The following is a 22,480-nucleotide window of genomic DNA, read 5'->3' on the forward strand; positions in this document are numbered from 1 at the left end:
GATAGTGTAACAATTACAGTATATAGAGCAGTAGTACAGTCCCAGATAGTGTAACAATGACAGTATATGGAGCAGTAGTACAGTCCTGGATAGTGTAACTATTACAGTATACACAGCAGGATAGTGTAACCAGTACAGTATATAGAGCAGTAGAACAGTCCCAGATAGTGTAACCAGTACAGTATATAGAGCGGTAGTACAGTCCTGGAGAGTGTAACCAGTACAGTAAACAGAGCAGTAGTACAGTACGGATAGTGGATACAGTACAGTATAGAGAGGACTAGTACAGTCCTGGATAGTGTAACCAGTACAGTACATAGAGCAGTAATACAGTCCCGGTACAGTATATAGAGCAGTAGTACAGTCCCGGTACAATATATAGAGGAGTAGTACAGTACGGATAGTGGAAACAGTACATGTGTGTAGAGGCAGTGGACTGTCTCTGTATGTGTGTAGGGGCAGTGGACTGTCTCTGTATGTGTGTAGGGGCAGTGGACTGTCTCTGTATGTGTGTAGGGGCAGTGGACTGTCTCTGTATGTGTGTAGGGGCAGTGGACTGTCTCTGTATGTGTGTAGGGGCAGTGGACTGTCTCTGTATGTGTGTAGGGGCAGTGGACTGTCTCTATGTGTGTTGGGGGCAGTAGACGGTCTCTGTGTATGTGTAGGGGCAGTGGACTGTCTCTGTGTGTGTCTAGGGCAGTGGACTCTCTCTGTGTGTGTTGAGCAGTAGTACAGTCCTGGATAGTGTAACAATTACAGTATATAGAGCAGTAGTACAGTCCTGGATAGTGTAACAATTACAGTATATAGAGCAGTAGTACAGTCCTGGATAGTGTAACAATTACAGTATATAGAGCAGTAGTACAGTCCTGGATAGTGTAACAATTACAGTATATAGAGCAGTAGTACAGTCCTGGATAGTGTAACAATTACAGTATACAGAGCAGTAGTACAGTCCTGGATAGTGTAACAATTACAGTATACAGAGCAGTAGTACAGTCCTGGATAGTGTAACAATTACAGTATATAGAGCAGTAGTACAGTCCTGGATAGTGTAACAATTACAGTATATAGAGCAGTAGTACAGTCCTGGATAGTGTAACAATTACAGTATACAGAGCAGTAGTACAGTCCTGGATAGTGTAACAATTACAGTATATAGAGCAGTAGTACAGTCCTGGATAGTGTAACAATTACAGTATACAGAGCAGTAGTACAGTCCTGGATAGTGTAACAATTACAGTATACAGAGCAGTAGTACAGTCCTGGATAGTGTAACAATTACAGTATATAGAGCAGTAGTACAGTCCTGGATAGTGTAACAATTACAGTATATAGAGCAGTAGTACAGTCCTGGATAGTGTAACAATTACAGTATATAGAGCAGTAGTACAGTCCTGGATAGTGTAACAATTACAGTATGCAGAGCAGTAGTACAGTCCTGGATAGTGTAACAATTACAGTATATAGAGCAGTAGTACAGTCCTGGATAGTGTAACAATTACAGTATATGGAGCAGTAGTACAGTCCTGGATAGTGTAACAATTACAGTATATGGAGCAGTAGTACAGTCCTGGATAGTGTAACAATTACAGTATATGGAGCAGTAGTACAGTCCTGGATAGTGTAACAATTACAGTATACAGAGCAGTAGTACAGTCCTGGATAGTGTAACCAGTACAGTATATAGAGCAGTAGTACAGTCCTGGATAGTGTAACAATTACAGTATACAGAGCAGTAGTACAGTCCTGGATAGTGTAACCAGTACAGTATATAGAGCAGTAGTACAGTCCTGGATAGTGTAACAATTACAGTATATAGAGCAGTAGTACAGTCCTGGATAGTTTAACCAGTACAGTATATAGAGCAGTAGTACAGTCCCGGATAGTGTAACAATTACAGTATATAGAGCAGTAGTACAGTCCTGGATAGTTTAACCAGTACAGTATACAGAGCAGTAGTACAGTCCTGGATAGTGTAACAATTACAGTATACAGAGCAGTAGTACAGTCCTGGATAGTTTAACCAGTACAGTATACAGAGCAGTAGTACAGGACAGGATTGTGTAACCATTACACTATATAGAGCAGTAGTACAGTCCCGGATATTTATTTATTTATTATTTATTTATTAACAGTTTCTTATATAGCGCAGCAAATTCCGTTGTGCTTTACAATTTGAAATAACAATTACAAACTGGGTGATAACAGTCATAGAGGTAGGAAGGCCCTGCTCGCAGTCGCAAGCTTACAATCTATAGGCATATGTACATAAGGAAAGGTGCTATCTATTGCATAGAATGAGAAGACATGTGAGGATATGTGTGGACTGTACAGAGTGGATGTAATTTGATAGCAAGGTTTATGAAAGTTATGTGGGCGGTTCAGGAATTTGATACGCTTGCCTAAAGAGGTGAGTTTTGAGGGAACGCTTGAAGGTTTGGAGACTAGAGGAGAGTCTTATTGTGTGTGGTAGGGCATTCCACAGAGTGGGTGCAGCCCGATGAAAGTCCTGCAGTCGTGAGTGGGAGCGAGTAATGAGTGTGGATGAGAGACGCAGGTCTTGTGAAGAGCGCAGAGGTCGGGTTGGGAGATATTTTGTGATAAGCGAAGTGATGTACGTTGGTGTAGTTTGGTTAATGGCCTTGTGTGTGAGTAAAAGTATTTTATATTGAATGCGGTAGAATACAGGTAACCAATGGAGGGACTGACAGAGTGGATCTGCAGACGATGAACGTCTAGCGAGGAAGATAAGCCTCGCCGCTGCATTCAGAATGGATTGTAGTGGTGAGAGTCTCGTTTTGGGAAGACCAGTTAGGAGACTATTGCAATAATCAATGCGGGAGATAATGAGAGCGTGGATTAGAGTTTTAGCAGTGTCTTGTGTAAGGTATGGTCGTATTTTGGATATGTTTTTTAGATGCATGTAACATGATCTTGAGACAGATTGAATGTGGGGAACAAAGGACAGATCAGAGTCAAGGATGACACCTAGGCAGCGAGCTTGTGGGGTAGGGTAGATAGTCGTGTAACAATTGCAGAGCCGGCCTTAGGCATAAGCAAACTAGGCAAATGCCTAGGGCATTTGGTATGCTTAGGGGCACCAGCAGCTTCTGCTGATTAAAATGATATGCGGCATGCCTATATTCTGTGTGTATTCCTGGAAATCACTGTAATGTAGCATTTCGTATGCAGATACAGCCACAGTCACATACAGTATATAGGCATGCCGCATAACATTTTAATCAGCAGAAGCTGCTGGTGCATCCTAGCCACATAGTAATGCAAATAAGATGCATTTTCATAAACAAAAGGTGCCCGACGTTAGCAGCGCTGCCAGCTGACTCACGCCAGGCATCTCCTGCAGAACTGGCGGCGGTGCTAGGGGGCACCAGTCAAAATCTTGCCTAGGGCATCATATTGGTTAGGGCCGGCTCTGGTAACCGGTACAATATATAGAGTAGTACAGTCCCAGTACAGTATATAGAGCATTAGTACAGTCCCGGATAGTGTAACCAGTACAGTTGAGCATTAGTACAGTCCTGGATAATGTAACCAGTACAGTATTTAGAGTAGTAGTACAATACCGGATAGCGTAACCAGTACAGTTGAGCATTAGTACAGTCCCGGATAGTGTAACCAGTACAGTATAAAGAGCAGTAGTACAGTACAGGTACAGGATATAGTGCAGTAGTACAGTACGGATAGTGTAACCGGTACAATATATAGAGTAGTACAGTCCCAGTACAGTATATAGAGCAGTAGTACAGTCCCGGATAGTGTAACCAGTACAGTTGAGCAGTAGTACAGGACAGGATAATGTAACCAGTACAGTATATAGAGCAGTAGTACAGTCCCGGATAGTGTAACCAGTACAGTATTTAGAGCAGTAGTACAATACCGGATGGTGTAACCAGTACAGTATATAGAGCAGTAGTACAGTCCTGGATAATGTAACCAGTACAGTATTTAGAGCAGTAGTACAGTCCCAGATAGTGTAACTAGTACAGTATAAAGAGCAGTAGTACAGTATATAGTGCAGTAGTACAGTACGGATAGTGTAACCGGTACAATATATAGAGTAGTACAGTCCCTGTACAGTATATAGAGCAGTAGAACAGTCCCAGATAGTGTAACTAGTACAGTATAAAGAGCAGTAGTACAGTATATAGTGCAGTAGTACAGTACGGATAGTGTAACCGGTACAATATATAGAGTAGTACAGTCCCTGTACAGTATATAGAGCAGTAGTACAGTTCCGGATGGTGTAACCAGTACAGTTGAGCAGTAGTACAGTCCCGGATAGTGTAACCAGTACAGTATATAGAGCAGTAGTACAGTACAGGTTATAGTGCAGTAGTACAGTCCTGGATGGTGTAACCAGTACAGTTGAGCATTAGTACAGTCCTGCATAATGTAACCAGTACAGTATTTAGAGCAGTAGTACAATACCGGATAGCGTAACCAGCGAAGTATATAGGGGTCATTCCGAGTTGATCGCTAGCTGCCGTTGTTCACTGCGCAGCGATCAGTGAAAAAAACGGCTAATCTGCGCATGCGTATGCACCGCAATGAGCACGCGCTTCGCACGGGTACGAAGTCCATTGTGGTTTTGCACTGGTTCTATTCCAATCGCACAGCCGAACGCAAGGAGATTGGCAGAAAGAGGGCGTTTATGGGTGGCAACTGACCGTTTTCAGGGAGTGTTTGGAAAAACGCAGGCGTGGCCGGGCGTTTGCTGGGCGGGTATCTGACGTCATCACCGTGTCACTCGTCGCAGCAATCATCGCACAGGATAAGTGGTCTTGTTTTGCACAAAATGTGTTTGCAAGCGCTCGGCTGCACAGGCGTTCGCACTCCTGCAAAGCGAAAATACACTCCCCCGTGGGCGGCGACTATGCGTTTGCACGGCTGCTAAAAACTGCTAGCGAGCGATCAACTCGGAATGACCCCCATAGTGTAGAAGTACAGTACAGATAGTGTAACCAGTACAGAGTATATAGAGCAGCAGTACAGTCCCGGTACATATATAGAGGATTAGTACAGTCTTGGTACAGTATATAGAGGACTAGTACAGTACCAGTACAGTATATAGAGGACTAGTACAGTCCCGGTACAGTATATAGAGTAGTACAGTATGGATAGGGTAACCGGTACAGTATATAGAGCAGTAGTATAGTCCCGGATAGTGTAACCAGTACAGTATATAGAGGAGTAGTACAGTCCCGGTACAGTATATAGAGCAGTAGTACAGTATGGATATGGTAACCGGTACAGTATATAGAGGAGTAGTGCAGTCCCGGGTGGTCACAGGAGTATAGAGCAGAGTTTCTGGGGATTCTTAGTGAATACAGAGTAAAGTCTACACAGTAACTTGTCTGTGACACAGGAAATGAGTGTAGAAGGCGCAGGAGGGACCAGACCTCATATACCAAGGTCACCGCTGGCAATCAGCCACATTGTCAGAGTCCGGACACCCCGCTCAGTATTACCTGTACCCAGACCGGTCTCTCTTCACCCCTCTGTCCACTCCACAGGGGCAACTGTGGGATATTTCCCAAGTGCACACAGGACAGGGAGGGAGGAGGGCTGGGAGAGGGAAGGAAGGGGACAGGGGGAGCAAAGGAAAGACCAGGGGGGGAGGAGAGGCAGGCGCTGCAGAGAGACAGCAACCCGGCACAGAGACAGTCCACTGCCCCTACACACACACACAGACAGTCCACTGCCCCTACACACACACAGACAGTCCACTGCCCCTACACACACACACACACACACACACACACACACACACACACACACACACACAGTCCACTGCCCCTACACAGAGACAGTCCACTGCCCCTATACACACACACACACACACACACACACAGTCCACTGCCCCTACACGTACACAAACACACACACAGTCCACTGCCCCTACACACACACACACACACACACACACACACACACACACACACACACACACACACACACACACACACAGTCCACTGCCCCTACACACACACACAGACAGTCCACTGCCCCTACACACACACAGACAGTCCACTGCCCCTACACACACACACACACACACACAGTCCACTGCCCCTACACACACACACACACACACACACACACACACACACACAGTCCACTGCCCCTACACACACACACAGACAGTCCACTGCCCCTACACACACACACACACAGACAGTCCACTGCCCCTACACACACACACACACACTCCACTGCCCCTACACACACACAGACAGTCCACTGTCCCTACACACACACACACACACACACACACACACACACACAGTCCACTGCCCCTACACACACACACAGACAGTCCACTGCCCCTACACACACACACACACACACACACAGACAGTCCACTGCCCCTACACACACACAGAGAGAGTCCACTGCCCCTCCACACACAGAGAGAGTCCACTGCCCACACACACACACACACACACACACACACACACACAGTCCACTGCCCCTACACACACACACAGACAGTCCACTGCCCCTACACACACACACAGACAGTCCACTGCCCCTACACACACACACACACACACACACACTCCACTGCCCCTACACACACACACACAGTCCACTGCCCCTACACACACACACACACACACACACACACAGTCCACTGCCCCTACACAGAGACAGTCCACTGCCCCTACACACACACACACACACACACACACACACACACACAGACAGTCCACTGCCCCTACACACACACACACACAGTCCACTGCCCCTACACACACACACACACACACACACACACACACACACACACACACACAGTCTCCACTGCCCCTACACACACACACAGACAGTCCACTGCCCCTACACACACACACACACACACACACACACACACACAGACAGTCCACTGCCCCTACACACACACACAGTCCACTGCCCCTACACACACACACACAGACAGACAGTCCACTGCCCCCACACACACACACACACACACACACACACACACACACACACACACACACACAGACAGTCCACTGCCCCTACACACACACACAGACAGTCCACTGCCCCCACACACACACACACAGACAGTCCACTGCCCCTACACACACACACACACACACACACACACACACAGTCCACTGCCCCTACACACACACACAGACAGTCCACTGCCCCTACACACACACACAGACAGTCCACTGCCCCTACACACACACACACACACACACACACACACACACACACACAGACAGTCCACTCAGGGCCATCTTAACAGCAGTGTAGGCCCCTGGGCACAGCAATGCACTGGGGCCCCTACCCATCCTCCAGCGGTAGGGTGGGAGGTGCTATCAACTGCAACTTTGATGTCCCGCGGGCTGTAGGGGGGGTTCTATCTTCCGCTCAGCATGTCGGACTTGGAGCAGTAATTTCTGCTAATTACTCCTTTACTGCACAGATGGGGCTAAACTGTAGAAGGGGCATTGGGCTGAATGAAGAAGCCCTGGTACATGACTTCCAGGGTGGTAGGGGATGGTTAATACGTAGGGGAGGGGTGGATAGTGGAGTGGGCTTAATATTTATCATTTTCTGGTGGGAGGGCAGCTTGCCTGACTGCAGATATCTCATGTTCCTGAAAATATATTTCTTAGCTTTGAATGGGATAAAAACTAGAGAGTCCCACCTGTCAGGAGGTACTGGGGACACCTGTCAGGAGGGACTGGGGACACCTTTCAGGAGGTACTGGGGACACCTTTCAGGAGGTACTGGGGACACCTGTCAGGAGGTACTGGGGACACCTGTCAGGAGGTACTGGGGACACCTGTCAGGAGGGACTGGGGACACCTTTCAGGAGGTACTGGGGACACCTTTCAGGAGGTACTGGGGACACCTTTCAGGAGGTACTGGGGACACCTTTCAGGAGGTACTGGGGACACCTTTCAGGAGGGACTGGGGACACCTTTCAGGAGGTACTGGGGACACCTTTCAGGAGGTACTGGGGACACCTTTCAGGAGGTACTGGGGACACCTTTCAGGAGGTACTGGGGACACCTTTCAGGAGGTACTGGGGACACCTTTCAGGAGGTACTGGGGACACCTTTCAGAAGGTTCTGGGGACTTGGGGATCAGAGCTCAGGAACCAGAGCAATTCAACAAAAATCTAAAACTGCATATTAGGTGTGTGGAGCTGGAGCGGTGACCATCTGCTGGAAGGCTGATATCTCTGGTTCTGGGCATAGTAGAGACAAGCTGCCAGTATCCAGCAAAAGGGGAGAGTCCCAGCGTTTGGAACATACCCTCAGAAAAACTCTAAGTCAGACAGAACCCGAGACATCTGGCTGGGAAGAGCTATTAATAGGCTTGGATGGGGACCACTGCTTTGAAGTCGGATATCTCCGGTTCCCCAGAGCCGATTTTAAAAAATCTGGTACCCCTGGAAAGAGGGGACCCTCAGCTATCAGCCTAGGGCCCTTACACTCCTGGGGCCCTTGGGCAAGAGCCCATTGAGCCCATACGAAAAGACGGCCCTGAGTCCACTGCCCCTACACACACACACACACACAGACAGTCCACTGCCCCTACACATACACACACACAGACAGTCCACTGCCCCTACACATACACACACACAGACAGTCCACTGCCCTTACACATACACACAGACAGTCCACTGCCCCTACACATACACACACACAGACAGTCCACTGCCCCTACACATACACACAGACAGTCCACTACCCCCCCACACACACAGTCCACTGTCCTTACACACACAGTCCACTGCCCATAAACACATACACAGACAGTCCACTGCCGCTAAACACACACACACAGGACAGTCAACTGCCCCTTACACACACACACACACAGTCCACTGCCCCCACACAGACAGTCCACTGCCCCCCCCCCACACACACAGTCCACTGCCCCTAGACACACACACAGTCCACTGCCCCTACACACACACACACACAGTCCACTGCCCCTACACACACACACACACAGTCCACTGCCCCTACACACACACACACACACACACACACACACACACAGTCCACTGCCCCTACACACACACACACACACACACACACACACACACACACACACTCCACTGCCCTTACACACACACAGTCCACTGCCCTACACACACACACACACACACACACACACACAGACAGTCCACTGCCCCTACACACACACAGTCCACTGCCCCTACACACACACACACACACAGTCCACTGCCCCTACACACACACACACACACACACACACACACACACACACACACTCCACTGCCCCTACACACACACAGTCCACTGCCCTACACACACACACACACACACACACACATACACACACAGTCCACTGCCCCTACACACATACAGAGACAGTCCACTGCCCCTACACACACACAATGAGAGTCCACTGCCCCTACACACACACACAGAGACAGTCCACTGCCCCGACACACACACACACACACACACACACACACACACACACAGTCCACTGCCCCTACACACACACAGAGAGAGTCCACTGCCCTAGACACACACAGAGACAGTCCACTGCCCCTACACATACACAGAGACCGTCCACTGCCCCAACACACATACAGAGACAGTCCACTGCCCCTACACTAATACAGAGACAGTCCACTGCCTCTACACACATAGAGACAGTCCACTGCCCCTACACACATACAGAGACAGTCCACTGCCCCTACACACATACAGACAGTCCACTGCCCCTACACAGAGAGACAGTCCACATCCCCCCCCTCCACACAGTCCACTGCCCCTACACACACACACACACACACACAGTCCACTGTCCCTACACACACTGTCCACTGCCCCTACACACACACACAGGACAGTCAACTGCCCCTACACACACACACACACAGACAGTCCACTGCCCCCCCCCCCACACACACACAGTCCACTGCCCCTACACACACACAGTCCACTGCCCCTACACACACACACACACAGTCCACTGCCCCTACACACACAGTCCACTGCCCCTACACACACAGTCCACTGCCCACACACAGTCCACTGCCCCTACACACACACACAGTCCACTGCCCTACACACACACACACACACACACACACACACACACACACACAGTCCACTGCCCCTACACACATACAGAGACAGTCCACTGCCCCTACACACACACAGAGAGAGTCCACTGCCCTAGACACACACAGAGACAGTCCACTGCCCCTACACATACACAGAGACCGTCCACTGCCCCAACACACATACAGAGACAGTCCACTGCCCCTACACACACACACACACACACACACACACACACACACACACACACACACACACACACACACAGAGAGTCCACTGCCCTAGACACACACAGAGACAGTCCACTGCCCCTACACATACACAGAGACCGTCCACTGCCCCAACACACATACAGAGCCAGTCCACTGCCCCTACACACACACAATGAGAGTCCACTGCCCCTACACACACACAGAGACAGTCCACTGCCCCGACACACACACACAGTCCACTGCCCCTACACTAATATAGAGACAGTCCACTGCCCCTACACTAATACAGAGACAGTCCACTGCCTCTACACACATAGAGACAGTCCACTGCCCCTACACACATACAGAGACAGTCCACTGCCCCTACACACATACAGAGACAGTCCACTGCCCCTACACACATACAGAGACAGTCCACTGCCCCTACACACAATGAGAGTCCACTGCCCCTACACAGAGAGACAGTCCACAGCCCCCCCCCCCACACAGTCCACTGCCCCTACACACACACACACACACACACACACACACACAGTCCACTGTCCCTACACACACAGTCCACTGCCCCTACACACATACACAGACAGTCCACTGCCCCTAAATACACACACAGGACAGTCAACTGCCCCTACACACACACACACACACACACACACACACACACACACACACACACACACACACTCCACTGCCCCCCCCACACACACAGTCCACTGCCCCTACACACACACACACACACACACACACACAGAGACAGTCCACTGCCCCTACACACACACACAGTCCACTGCCCCTAGACACACACACAGTCCACTGCCCCTACACACACACACACACACACACACACTCCACTGCCCCCCCCCCACACACACACAGTCCACTGCCCCTACACACACACACACACACACACACACACACACTGCCCCTACACACACACACAGTCCACTGCCCCTAGACACACACACACACACAGTCCACTGCCCCTACACACACACACACACACACTCCACTGCCCCTACACACACACACACACACACACACACACACACACACACACAGTCCACTGCCCCTACACACATACAGACAGTCCACCGCCCCTACACACATACAGACAGTCCACTGCCCCTACACACATACAGACAGTCCACTGCCCCTACACACATACAGACAGTCCACTGCCCCTACACACACAGAGAGAGTCCACTGCCCTAGACACACACAGAGAGAGTCCACTGCCCCTACACATACACAGAGACCGTCCACTGCCCCAACACACATACAGAGACAGTCCACTGCCCCTACACATACACAGTCCACTGCCCCTACACTAATACAGAGACAGTCCACTGCCCCTACATAATACAGAGACAGTCCACTGCCTCTACACACATACAGAGACAGTCCACAGCCCCGACACACACACACACACACACACACACACACACACAGTCCACTGCCCCTACACTAATACAGAGACAGTCCACTGCCTCTACACACATACAGAGACAGTCCACTGCCTCTACACACATACAGAGACAGTCCACTGCCCCTACACACATACAGAGACAGTCCACTGCCCCTACACACATACAGAGACAGTCCACTGCCTCTACACACATACAGAGACAGTCCACTGCCCCTACACACATACAGAGACAGTCCACTGCCCCTACACACATACAGAGACAGTCCACTGCCCCTACACACATACAGAGACAGTCCACTGCCCCATCACACATACAGAGACAGTCCACTGCCCCTACACACATACAGAGACAGTCCACTGCCCCTGCACTAATACAGAGACAGTCCACTGCCCCTACACTAATACAGAGACAGTCCACTGCCTCTACACACATACAGAGACAGTCCACTGCCCCTACACACATACAGACAGTCCACTGCCCGCTACACACACACACACACACAGTCCACTGCCTCCCCCCCCTCCACACACAGAGAGACAGTCCACTGCCCCTACACAGAGACAGTCCACTGCCCCTACACAGAGACAGTCCACTGCCCCTACACACAAACACAGAGACAGTCCACTGCCCCTACACACAAACACAGAGACAGTCCACTGCCCCTACACACAAACACAGAGACAGTCCACTGCCCCTACACACACACACACACACACAATCCACTGCCGCCCCCCCCCCCCCCCACCTCCACACACAGAGAGACAGTTCACTGCCCCAACACACACACACACACACACACACACACACACACAGACAGTCCACTGCCCCTATACACACACACACACAGTCCACTGCCCCTACACAAAGACACTCCACTGCCCCTACACACACACAGTCCACTGCCCCTACACACAGAGAGAGCCCACTGCTCCCCCCCCCCCGCACACAGACAGTCCACTGCCCCTACACACACACACACACACACACAGAGACAGTCCGCTGTCCCTACACACACACACAAAGGGAAAGTCAACTGCCCCTACACACACACACACACACACACACACACAAAGAGACAGTCCACTGCCCCTACACACACACAGAGACAGTCCACTGCCCCTACACACACACACACACACACACACACACACACACACACAGAGCGACAGTCCACTGCCCCTACACACATACAGAGACTGTCCACTGCCCCTACACACACGGACAGTCCACTGCCCCTACACACACGGACAGTCCACTGCCCCTACACACACGGACAGTCCACTGCCCCTACACAGAGACAGTCCACTGCCCCTACACAGAGACAGTCCACTGCCCCTACACAGAGACAGTCCACTGCCCCTACACAGAGACAGTCCACTGCCCCTACACAGAGACAGTCCACTGCCCCTACACAGAGACAGTCCACTGCCCCTACACAGAGACAGTCCACTGCCCCTACACAGAGACAGTCCACTGCCCCTACACAGAGACAGTCCACTGCCCCTACACAGAGACAGTCCACTGCCCCTACACAGAGACAGTCCACTGCCCCTACACAGAGACAGTCCACTGCCCCTACACAGAGACAGTCCACTGCCCCTACACACAAACACAGAGACAGTCCACTGCCCCTCCACACAAACACAGAGACAGTCCACTGCCCCTCCACACACAGAGACAGTCCACTGCCCCTACACACAAACAGAGACAGTCCACTGCCCCTACACACATACAGACAGTCCACTGCCCCTACAAACACACACACACACACACACACAGTCCACTGCCCCTACATACAGAGACAGTCCACTGCCTCTACTCACAAACACAGAGACAGTCCACTGCCCCTACACACACAGAGACAGTTTACTGCCCCTCCACACAGAGACAGTCCACTGCCCCTACACACATACAGAGACAGTTCACTGCCCCTACACACATACAGACAGTCCACTGCCCCTACAAAAACATACAGAGACAGTCCACTGCCCCTACACAGAGACAGTCCACTGCCCCTACACAGAGACAGTCCACTGCCCCTACACAGAGACAGTCCACTGCCCCTACACAGAGACAGTCCACTGCCCCTACACAGAGACAGTCCACTGCCCCTACACAGAGACAGTCCACTGCCCCTACACAGAGACAGTCCACTGCCCCTACACACAAACACAGAGACAGTCCACTGCCCCTACACACAAACACAGAGACAGTCCACTGCCCCTCCACACACAGAGACAGTCCACTGCCCCTACACACAAACAGAGACAGTCCACTGCCCCTACACACATACAGACAGTCCACTGCCCCTACAAACACACACACACACACACACACACACACACACACACACACACACACACACACACACACACAGTCCACTGCCCCTACATACAGAGACAGTCCACTGCCTCTACTCACAAACACAGAGACAGTCCACTACCCCTACACACACAGAGACAGTTTACTGCCCCTCCACACAGAGACAGTCCACTGCCCCTACACACATACAGAGACAGTTCACTGCCCCTACACACATACAGACAGTCCACTGCCCCTACAAAAACATACAGAGACAGTCCACTGCCCCTACACAGAGACAGTCCACTGCCCCTACACAGAGACAGTCCACTGCCCCTACACAGAGACAGTCCACTGCCCCTACACAGAGACAGTCCACTGCCCCTACACACAAACACAGAGACAGTCCACTGCCCCTACACACAAACACAGAGACAGTCCACTGCCCCTCCACACACAGAGACAGTCCACTGCCCCTACACACATACAGACAGTCCACTGCCCCTACACACATACAGACAGTCCACTGCCCCTACAAACACACACACACACACACACACACACACACACACACACACACAGTCCACTGCCCCTACATACAGAGACAGTCCACTGCCTCTACTCACAAACACAGAGACAGTCCACTGCCCCTACACACACAGAGACAGTTTACTGCCCCTCCACACAGAGACAGTCCACTGCCCCTACACACATACAGAGACAGTTCACTGCCCCTACACACATACAGACAGTCCACTGCCCCTACAAAAAACACACACACACACACACACACACACACACACACACACACACACACACACACACAGTCCACTGCCCCTACACAAACATACAGAGACAGTCCACTGCACCTACACAAACATACAGAGACAGTCCACTGCCCCTACACACATACAGACAGTCCACTGCCCCTACACACACACAGTCCACTGCCGCCCCCCCTCCACACACAGAGAGACAGTTCACTGCCCCTACACACACACACACACACACACACACACAGTCCACTGCCCCTACACACAAAGACAGTCCACTGCCCCTCCACACACAAACACAGAGACAGTCCACTGCCCCTCCACACACAGAGACAGTCCACTGCCCCTACACACATACAGAGACAGTCCACTGCCCCTACAAACAAACACAAACACACACACACACACACACACACACACACACACCACTGCTCCTACACACATACAAACAGTCCACTGCCCCCACACACAGAGACAGTCCACTGCCCCTACACTAATACAGAGACAGTCCACTGCCTCTACACACATACAGAGACAGTCCACTGCCCCTACACACACACACACAATCCACTGCCGCCCCCCCCCCCCCCCCCACCTCCACACACAGAGAGACAGTTCACTGCCCCAACACACACAGACAGTCCACTGCCCCTATACACACACAGTCCACTGCCCCTACACAAAGACACTCCACTGCCCCTACACACACACAGTCCACTGCCCCTACACACAGAGAGAGCCCACTGCTCCCCCCCCCCGCACACAGACAGTCCACTGCCCCTACACACACACACACACACACACACAGAGACAGTCCGCTGTCCCTACACACACACAAAGGGAAAGTCAACTGCCCCTACACACACACACACACACACACACACACACACAAAGAGACAGTCCACTGCCCCTACACACACACACACAGAGACAGTCCACTGCCCCTACACACACACAGAGACAGTCCACTGCCCCTACACACACACACACACACACACACACACACACACACACACACACACACACACAGAGCGACAGTCCACTGCCCCTACACACATACAGAGACTGTCCACTGCCCCTACACACACAGTCCACTGCCCCTACACACACGGACAGTCCACTGCCCCTACACACACGGACAGTCCACTGCCCCTACACAGAGACAGTCCACTGCCCCTACACAGAGACAGTCCACTGCCCCTACACAGAGACAGTCCACTGCCCCTACACAGAGACAGTCCACTGCCCCTACACAGAGACAGTCCACTGCCCCTACACACAAACACAGAGACAGTCCACTGCCCCTCCACACACAGAGACAGTCCACTGCCCCTACACACAAACAGAGACAGTCCACTGCCCCTACACACAAACAGAGACAGTCCACTGCCCCTACACACATACAGACAGTCCACTGCCCCTACAAACACACACACACACACACACACACACACACACACACACACACACACACACACAGTCCACTGCCCCTACATACAGAGACAGTCCACTGCCTCTACTCACAAACACAGAGACAGTCCACTGCCCCTACACACACAGAGACAGTTTACTGCCCCTCCACACAGAGACAGTCCACTGCCCCTACACACATACAGAGACAGTTCACTGCCCCTACACACATACAGACAGTCCACTGCCCCTACAAACACACACACACACACACACACACACACACACACACACACACACACACACACAGTCCACTGCCCCTACACAAACATACAGAGACAGTCCACTGCACCTGCACAAACATACAGAGACAGTCCACTGCCCCTACACACATACAGACAGTCCACTGCCCCTACACACATACAGACAGTCCACTGCCCCTACACACACACAGTCCACTGCCGCCCCCCCTCCACACAGAGAGACAGTTCACTGCCCCTACACACACACACACACACACACACACACACACACACAGTCCACTGCCCCTACACACAAAGACAGTCCACTGCCCCTCCACACACAAACACAGAGACAGTCCACTGCCCCTCCACACACAGAGACAGTCCACTGCCCCTACACACATACAGAGACAGTCCACTGCCCCTACAAACAAACACACACACACACACACACACCACTGCTCCTACACACATACAAACAGTCCACTGCCCCTACATACAGAGACAGTCCACTGCCTCTACACACAAACACAGAGACAGTCCACTGCCCCTACACACAAACACAGAGACAGTCCACTGCCTACACACACACAGAGACAGTCCACTGCCTACACACACACAGAGACAGTCCACTGCCCCTACACACACAGAGAGACAGTCCACTGCCCCTCCACACACAGAGACAGTCCACTGCCCCTACACACATACAGAGACAGTCCACTGCCCCTACACACATACAGACAGTCCACTGCCCCTACAAACACACACACACACACACACACACACACACACACACAGTCCACTGCCCCTACACACATACAAAGAGTCCACTGCCACTACATACAGAGACAGTCCACTGCCTCTACACACAAACACAGAGACAGTCCACTTCCTCTACACACAAACACAGAGACAGTCCACTGCCCCTACACACAGACAGAGACAGTCCACTGCCCCTACACACAAACACAGAGACAGTCCACTGCCTCTACACACAAACACAGAGACAGTCCACTGCCTCTACACACAAACACAGAGACAGTCCACTGACCCCCCCCCCCCCCCCCCACACACACACAGACGGACAGAGACAGTCCACTGTCCCTACACACACAGAGACTAATAGTGAGCCGCTGCTCAGATTCTGTGTCACCAGTAACATGTATCTAACGAAGGTGTAATGTCTCAGTTCTAGCATCAATAGGATCACAGCTGCTGCCGAGAGTCACTTCTACACACTTATACATATAGAGGGAGAGTGTATACTGTCAGCATACAGTACCTGGCTCAGTAGTAATACTTGCTGCCCACCGAGGCTCAGTGCTGGCAGTATACCTGGCTCTGTAGTAATAGTACACCTGGCTCAGTGCTGGCAGTATACCCGGCTGTGTAGTAATAGTACACCTGGTTCAGTGCTGGCAGTATACCTGGCTCAGTGCTGGCAGTATACCCGGCTCTGTAGTAATAGTACACCTGGCTCAGTGCTGGCAGTATACCCCGGCTGTGTAGTAATAGCACACCTGGTTCAGTGCTGGCAGTATACCTGGCTCAGTGCTGGCAGTATACCTGGCTCAGTGCTGGCAATATACCTGGCTCAGTGCTGGCAGTATACCTGGCTCAGTGCTGGCAGTATTCCTAGCTCTGTACTAATAGTACACCTGGCTCAGTGCTGGCAGCATACCTGGGACTGTACGGCGAGGTTCCCTGATCCATTCCCACAGCTGTGTATGTCCTGTATTCTCATCCGTGAAGCAATGAGAGGAATGTAATCTAACCTGATCCCTCACCTGTAGGCCCCTCCCTCACATGCCAGCAGTGGGCGGGGACACTCACCTCTCTGCCTCAGGGTGTATTGCATGCATGGGGTCAGTCTGAGGGTCCAGCAGCACCTGACAGCCTGCAGAAGACACAAGAGGAGATACTCATTACCACTCTACTGTCCCCATTCCAGTCTCTGCTCATCACAATCCTTCTAACAGAGCAGCATTTCCTATGGACACACTGTACGGTCCCACAGCACAAGGTTATAGAGGCACTGGTCAGCACCGTAAACAGGACAGCCCTCACCCTGTACAGCACCGAACACAGGACAGACCTCACCCTGTACAGCACCGTACCCAGGACAGCCCTCCCCCTGTACAGCACCGTACCCAGGACAGCCCTCCCCCTGTACAGCACCGTACCCAGGACAGCCCTCACCCTGTACAGCACCGTACCCAGGACAGCCCTCACCCTGTACAGCACCGTACCCAGGACAGCCCTCACCCTGTACAGCATCGTACCCAGGACAGCCCTCACCCTGTACAGCACCGTACCCATGACAGCCCTCACTCTGTACAGCATCGACCCCAGGACAGCCCTCAAACCTGTACAGCATCGAACACAGGACAGCCCTCACCCTGTACAGCACCGTACCCAGGACAGCCCTCACCCTGTATAGCACCGTACCCAGGACAGCCCTCATCCTGTACAGCACCATACCCAGGACAGCCCTCACCCTGTACAACACCGTCCCCAGGACAGCCCTCACCCTGTACAGCACCGTACCCAGGACAGCCCTCACTCTGTACAGCACCGTACCCAGGACAGCCCTCACCCTGTACAGCACCGTACCCAGGACAGCCCTCACTCTGTACAGCACCGTACCCAGGACAGCCCTCACCCTGTACAGCATCGTACCCAGGACAGCCCTCACCCTGTACAGCACCGTACCCAGGACAGCCCTCACCCTGTACAACACCGTCCCCAGGACAGCCCTCACCCTGTACAGCACCGTACCCAGGACAGTCCTCACCCTGTACAGCACCGTACCAAGGACAGCCCTCACCCTGTACACCACTGTACCCAGGACAGCCCTCACCCTGTACAGCACTGTACCCAGGACAGCCCTCACTCTGTACAGCATAGAACCCAATACAGCACCATACCCAGGACAGCCCTCACCCTGTACAGCATAGTACACAGGACAGCCCTCACCCTGTACAGCACCATACCCAGGACAGCCCTCACCCTGTACAGCACAGTACACAGGACAGCCCACGCCCTGTACAGCACCAAACCCAGGACAGCCCTCACCCTGTACAGCACAGTACACAGGACAGCCCACGCCCTGTACAGCACCAAACCCAGGACAGCCCTCACCCTGTACAGCACCGTACACAGGACAGCCCCCACTGCTGCACCTGTGTATAATGTCCACATGTAGATACCGCTGCACCTGTTTATAATGCCCACATGTATATACTGCTGCACCTGTGTATAATGTCCACATGTATATACCGCTGCACCTGTGTATAATGCCCACGTGTATATACTGCTGCACCTGTGTATAATGCCCACATGTATATACTGCTGCACCTGTGTATAATGCCCACATGTATATACCACTGCACCTGCCCACGTGTATATACTGCTGCACCTGTGTATAATGCCCACATGTATATACTTCTGCACCTGTGTATAATGCCCACATGTATATACCACTGCACCTCTGTATAATACCCACATGTATATACTGCTGCACCTGTGTACAATACCCACATGTGTATATACCCCTGCACCTGCCCACGTGTATATACCGCTTCACGTGTGTATAATGCTCACGTGTATATACGACTGCACCTGTGTATAACGCTCACGTGTATATACCACTGCACCTGTGTATAATGCCCACGTGTATATACTGCTGCATATATATATATATATATATATATATACTGTATAGCTAGATAGTTAGACACGCTGTACGGGGCTGAATGCTCTGCACAGCACCTGCCGGTGAGCGGATTACTCATTAATCCAGGGTCACAGCGTAATCAGGAATCGGCCAATCACATGTCTGTCCATGGGATTATAGTGTAATGGCACTGAGGTCACACACGTATACATCGGTCGCAGAGTCTGAGCCCCCTCCCCGAGCTCTTCCATTATAACGCATGGAGTAAATGCAGAATAAAGTTTTATGTGATCATTTCAATTATTGAAGGAGAAACGTTATCCAGCAGCTGCCCTTGTGTGACATAATAATTGCCCCCTGTGTGACATAATAATTGCCCCCTGTGTGACATAGTAATTGCCCCCTGTGTGGCATAGTAATTGCCCCGTGTGGCATAGTAATTGCCCACAGTTACTCCTACTGCCAGTGCCCCAAACTGAGCTGATACTAAACAGCTGATTACTGCCAGCCTCTCCAGCACAGTGCGCCACAATCACCAGGAGAGATGAGAGAGTTACTGTAATGTACATATAATGCAGGACTGTGAGAGTCCAGCACTGCTCCTTATGAGTGAGAGGCCAGGGGAGGGCGCTGGGAGTACCTACATATAATGCAGGACTGTGAGAGTCCGGCACTGCTCCTTATGAGTGAGAGGCCAGGGGAGGGCGCTGGGACTACCTACATATAATGCAGGACTGTGAGAGTCCAGCACTGCTCCTTATGAATGAGGCCAGGGGAAAGCGCTGGGAGTACCTACATATAATGCAGGACTGTGAGAGTCCGGCACTGCTCCTTATGAATGAGAGGCCAGGGTAGGGCGCTGGGACTACCTACATATAATGCAGGACTGTGAGAGTCCAGCACTGCTCCTTATGAATGAGGCCTGGGGAGGGTGCTGGGAGTACCTACATATAATGCAGGACTGTGAAAGTCCGGCACTGCTCCTTATGAATGAGAGGCCAGGGGAGGGTGCTTGGAGTACCCACATATAATGCAGGACTGTGAGAGTCCGGCACTGCTCCTTATGAATGAGAGGCCAGGGGAGGGCGCTGGGAGTATCTATATATAATGCAGGACTGTGAGAGTCCAGCACTGCTCCTTATGAATGAGAGGCCAGGGGAGGGCGCTGGGACTACCTACATATAATGCAGGACTGTGAGAGTCCAGCACTGCTCCTTATCAGTGAGAGGCCAGGGGAGGGTGCTGGGAGTACCTACATATAATGCAGGACTGTGAGAGTCCAGCACTGCTCCTTATCAGTGAGAGGCCAGGGGAGGGCGCTGGGAGTACCTACATATAATGCAGGACTGTGAGAGTCCGGCACTGCTCCTTATGAATGAGGCCAGGGGAGGGCGCTGGGAGTACCTACATATAATGCAGGACTGTGAGAGTCCGGCACTGTTCCTTATGAGTGAGAGGCCAGGGTAGGGCGCTGGGAGTACCTACATATAATGCAGGACTGTGAGAGTCCAGCACTGCTCCTTATGAATGAGAGGCCAGGGTAGGGCGCTGGGAGTACCTACATATAATGCAGGACTGTGAGAGTCCAGCACTGCTCCTTATGAATGAGGCCAGGGGAAAGCGCTGGGAGTACCTACATATAATGCAGGACTGTGAGAGTCCAGCACTGCTCCTTATGAGTGAGAGGCCAGGGGAGGACGTCGGGAGTACCTACATATAATGCAGGACTGTGAGAGTCCAGCACTGCTCCTTATGAATGAGAGGCCAGGGGAGGGCGCTGGGACTACCTACATATAATGCAGGACTGTGAGAGTCCAGCACTGCTCCTTATGAGTGAGAGGCCAGGGGAGGGCGCTGGGAGTACCTACATATAATGCAGGACTGTGAGAGTCCAGTACTGCTCCTTATGAATGAGGCCAGGGGAGGGTGCTTGGAGTACCCACATATAATGCAGGACTGTGAGAGTCCGGCACTGCTCCTTATGAGTGAGAGGCCAGGGGAAAGCGCTGGGAGTACCTACATATAATGCAGGACTGTGAGAGTCCGGCACTGCTCCTTATGAATGAGAGGCCAGGGGAGGGCGCTGGGAGTATCTACATATAATGCAGGACTGTGAGAGTCCAGCACTGCTCCTTATGAATGAGAGGCCAGGGGAGGGTGCTGGGAGTACCTACATATAATGCAGGACTGTGAGAGTCCAGCACTGCTCCTTATGAATGAGAGGCCCGGGGAGGGTGCTGGGAGTACCTACATATAATGCAGGACTGTGAGAGTCCAGCACTGCTCCTTATGAGTGAGAGGCCAGGGGAGGGCGTTGGGAGTACCTACATATAATGCAG

The 22,480-nt window shown here is 51.7% G+C and overlaps 1 protein-coding gene across 3 annotated transcripts in view; it reads right to left on the reverse strand.

Annotated features, from left to right (window-relative positions):
* The window catches only part of KIFC3 (kinesin family member C3), a 97,903-nt gene extending 79,545 nt beyond the window's left edge, over positions 1 to 18,358 (reverse strand). The window contains exon 1 of one of the 3 annotated variants that reach the window (XM_063945815.1): positions 18,299 to 18,358. In XM_063945815.1, coding sequence (XP_063801885.1) covers positions 18,299 to 18,323 — 25 coding nt within the window. In that variant the 5' untranslated portion in view covers positions 18,324 to 18,358. Of the gene's footprint in view, positions 1 to 5,492; positions 5,603 to 18,146; positions 18,218 to 18,298 lie in introns of those variants that run through there. The other 2 variants (XM_063945817.1, XM_063945816.1) reach the window with 2 other exon arrangements.
* Between the last annotated feature and the right edge of the window lie 4,122 nt (positions 18,359 to 22,480).

The sequence above is a fragment of the Pseudophryne corroboree genome, chromosome 11 (assembly GCF_028390025.1).
Source record: "Pseudophryne corroboree isolate aPseCor3 chromosome 11, aPseCor3.hap2, whole genome shotgun sequence".
Taxonomy (NCBI): Eukaryota; Metazoa; Chordata; class Amphibia; order Anura; family Myobatrachidae; genus Pseudophryne; species Pseudophryne corroboree.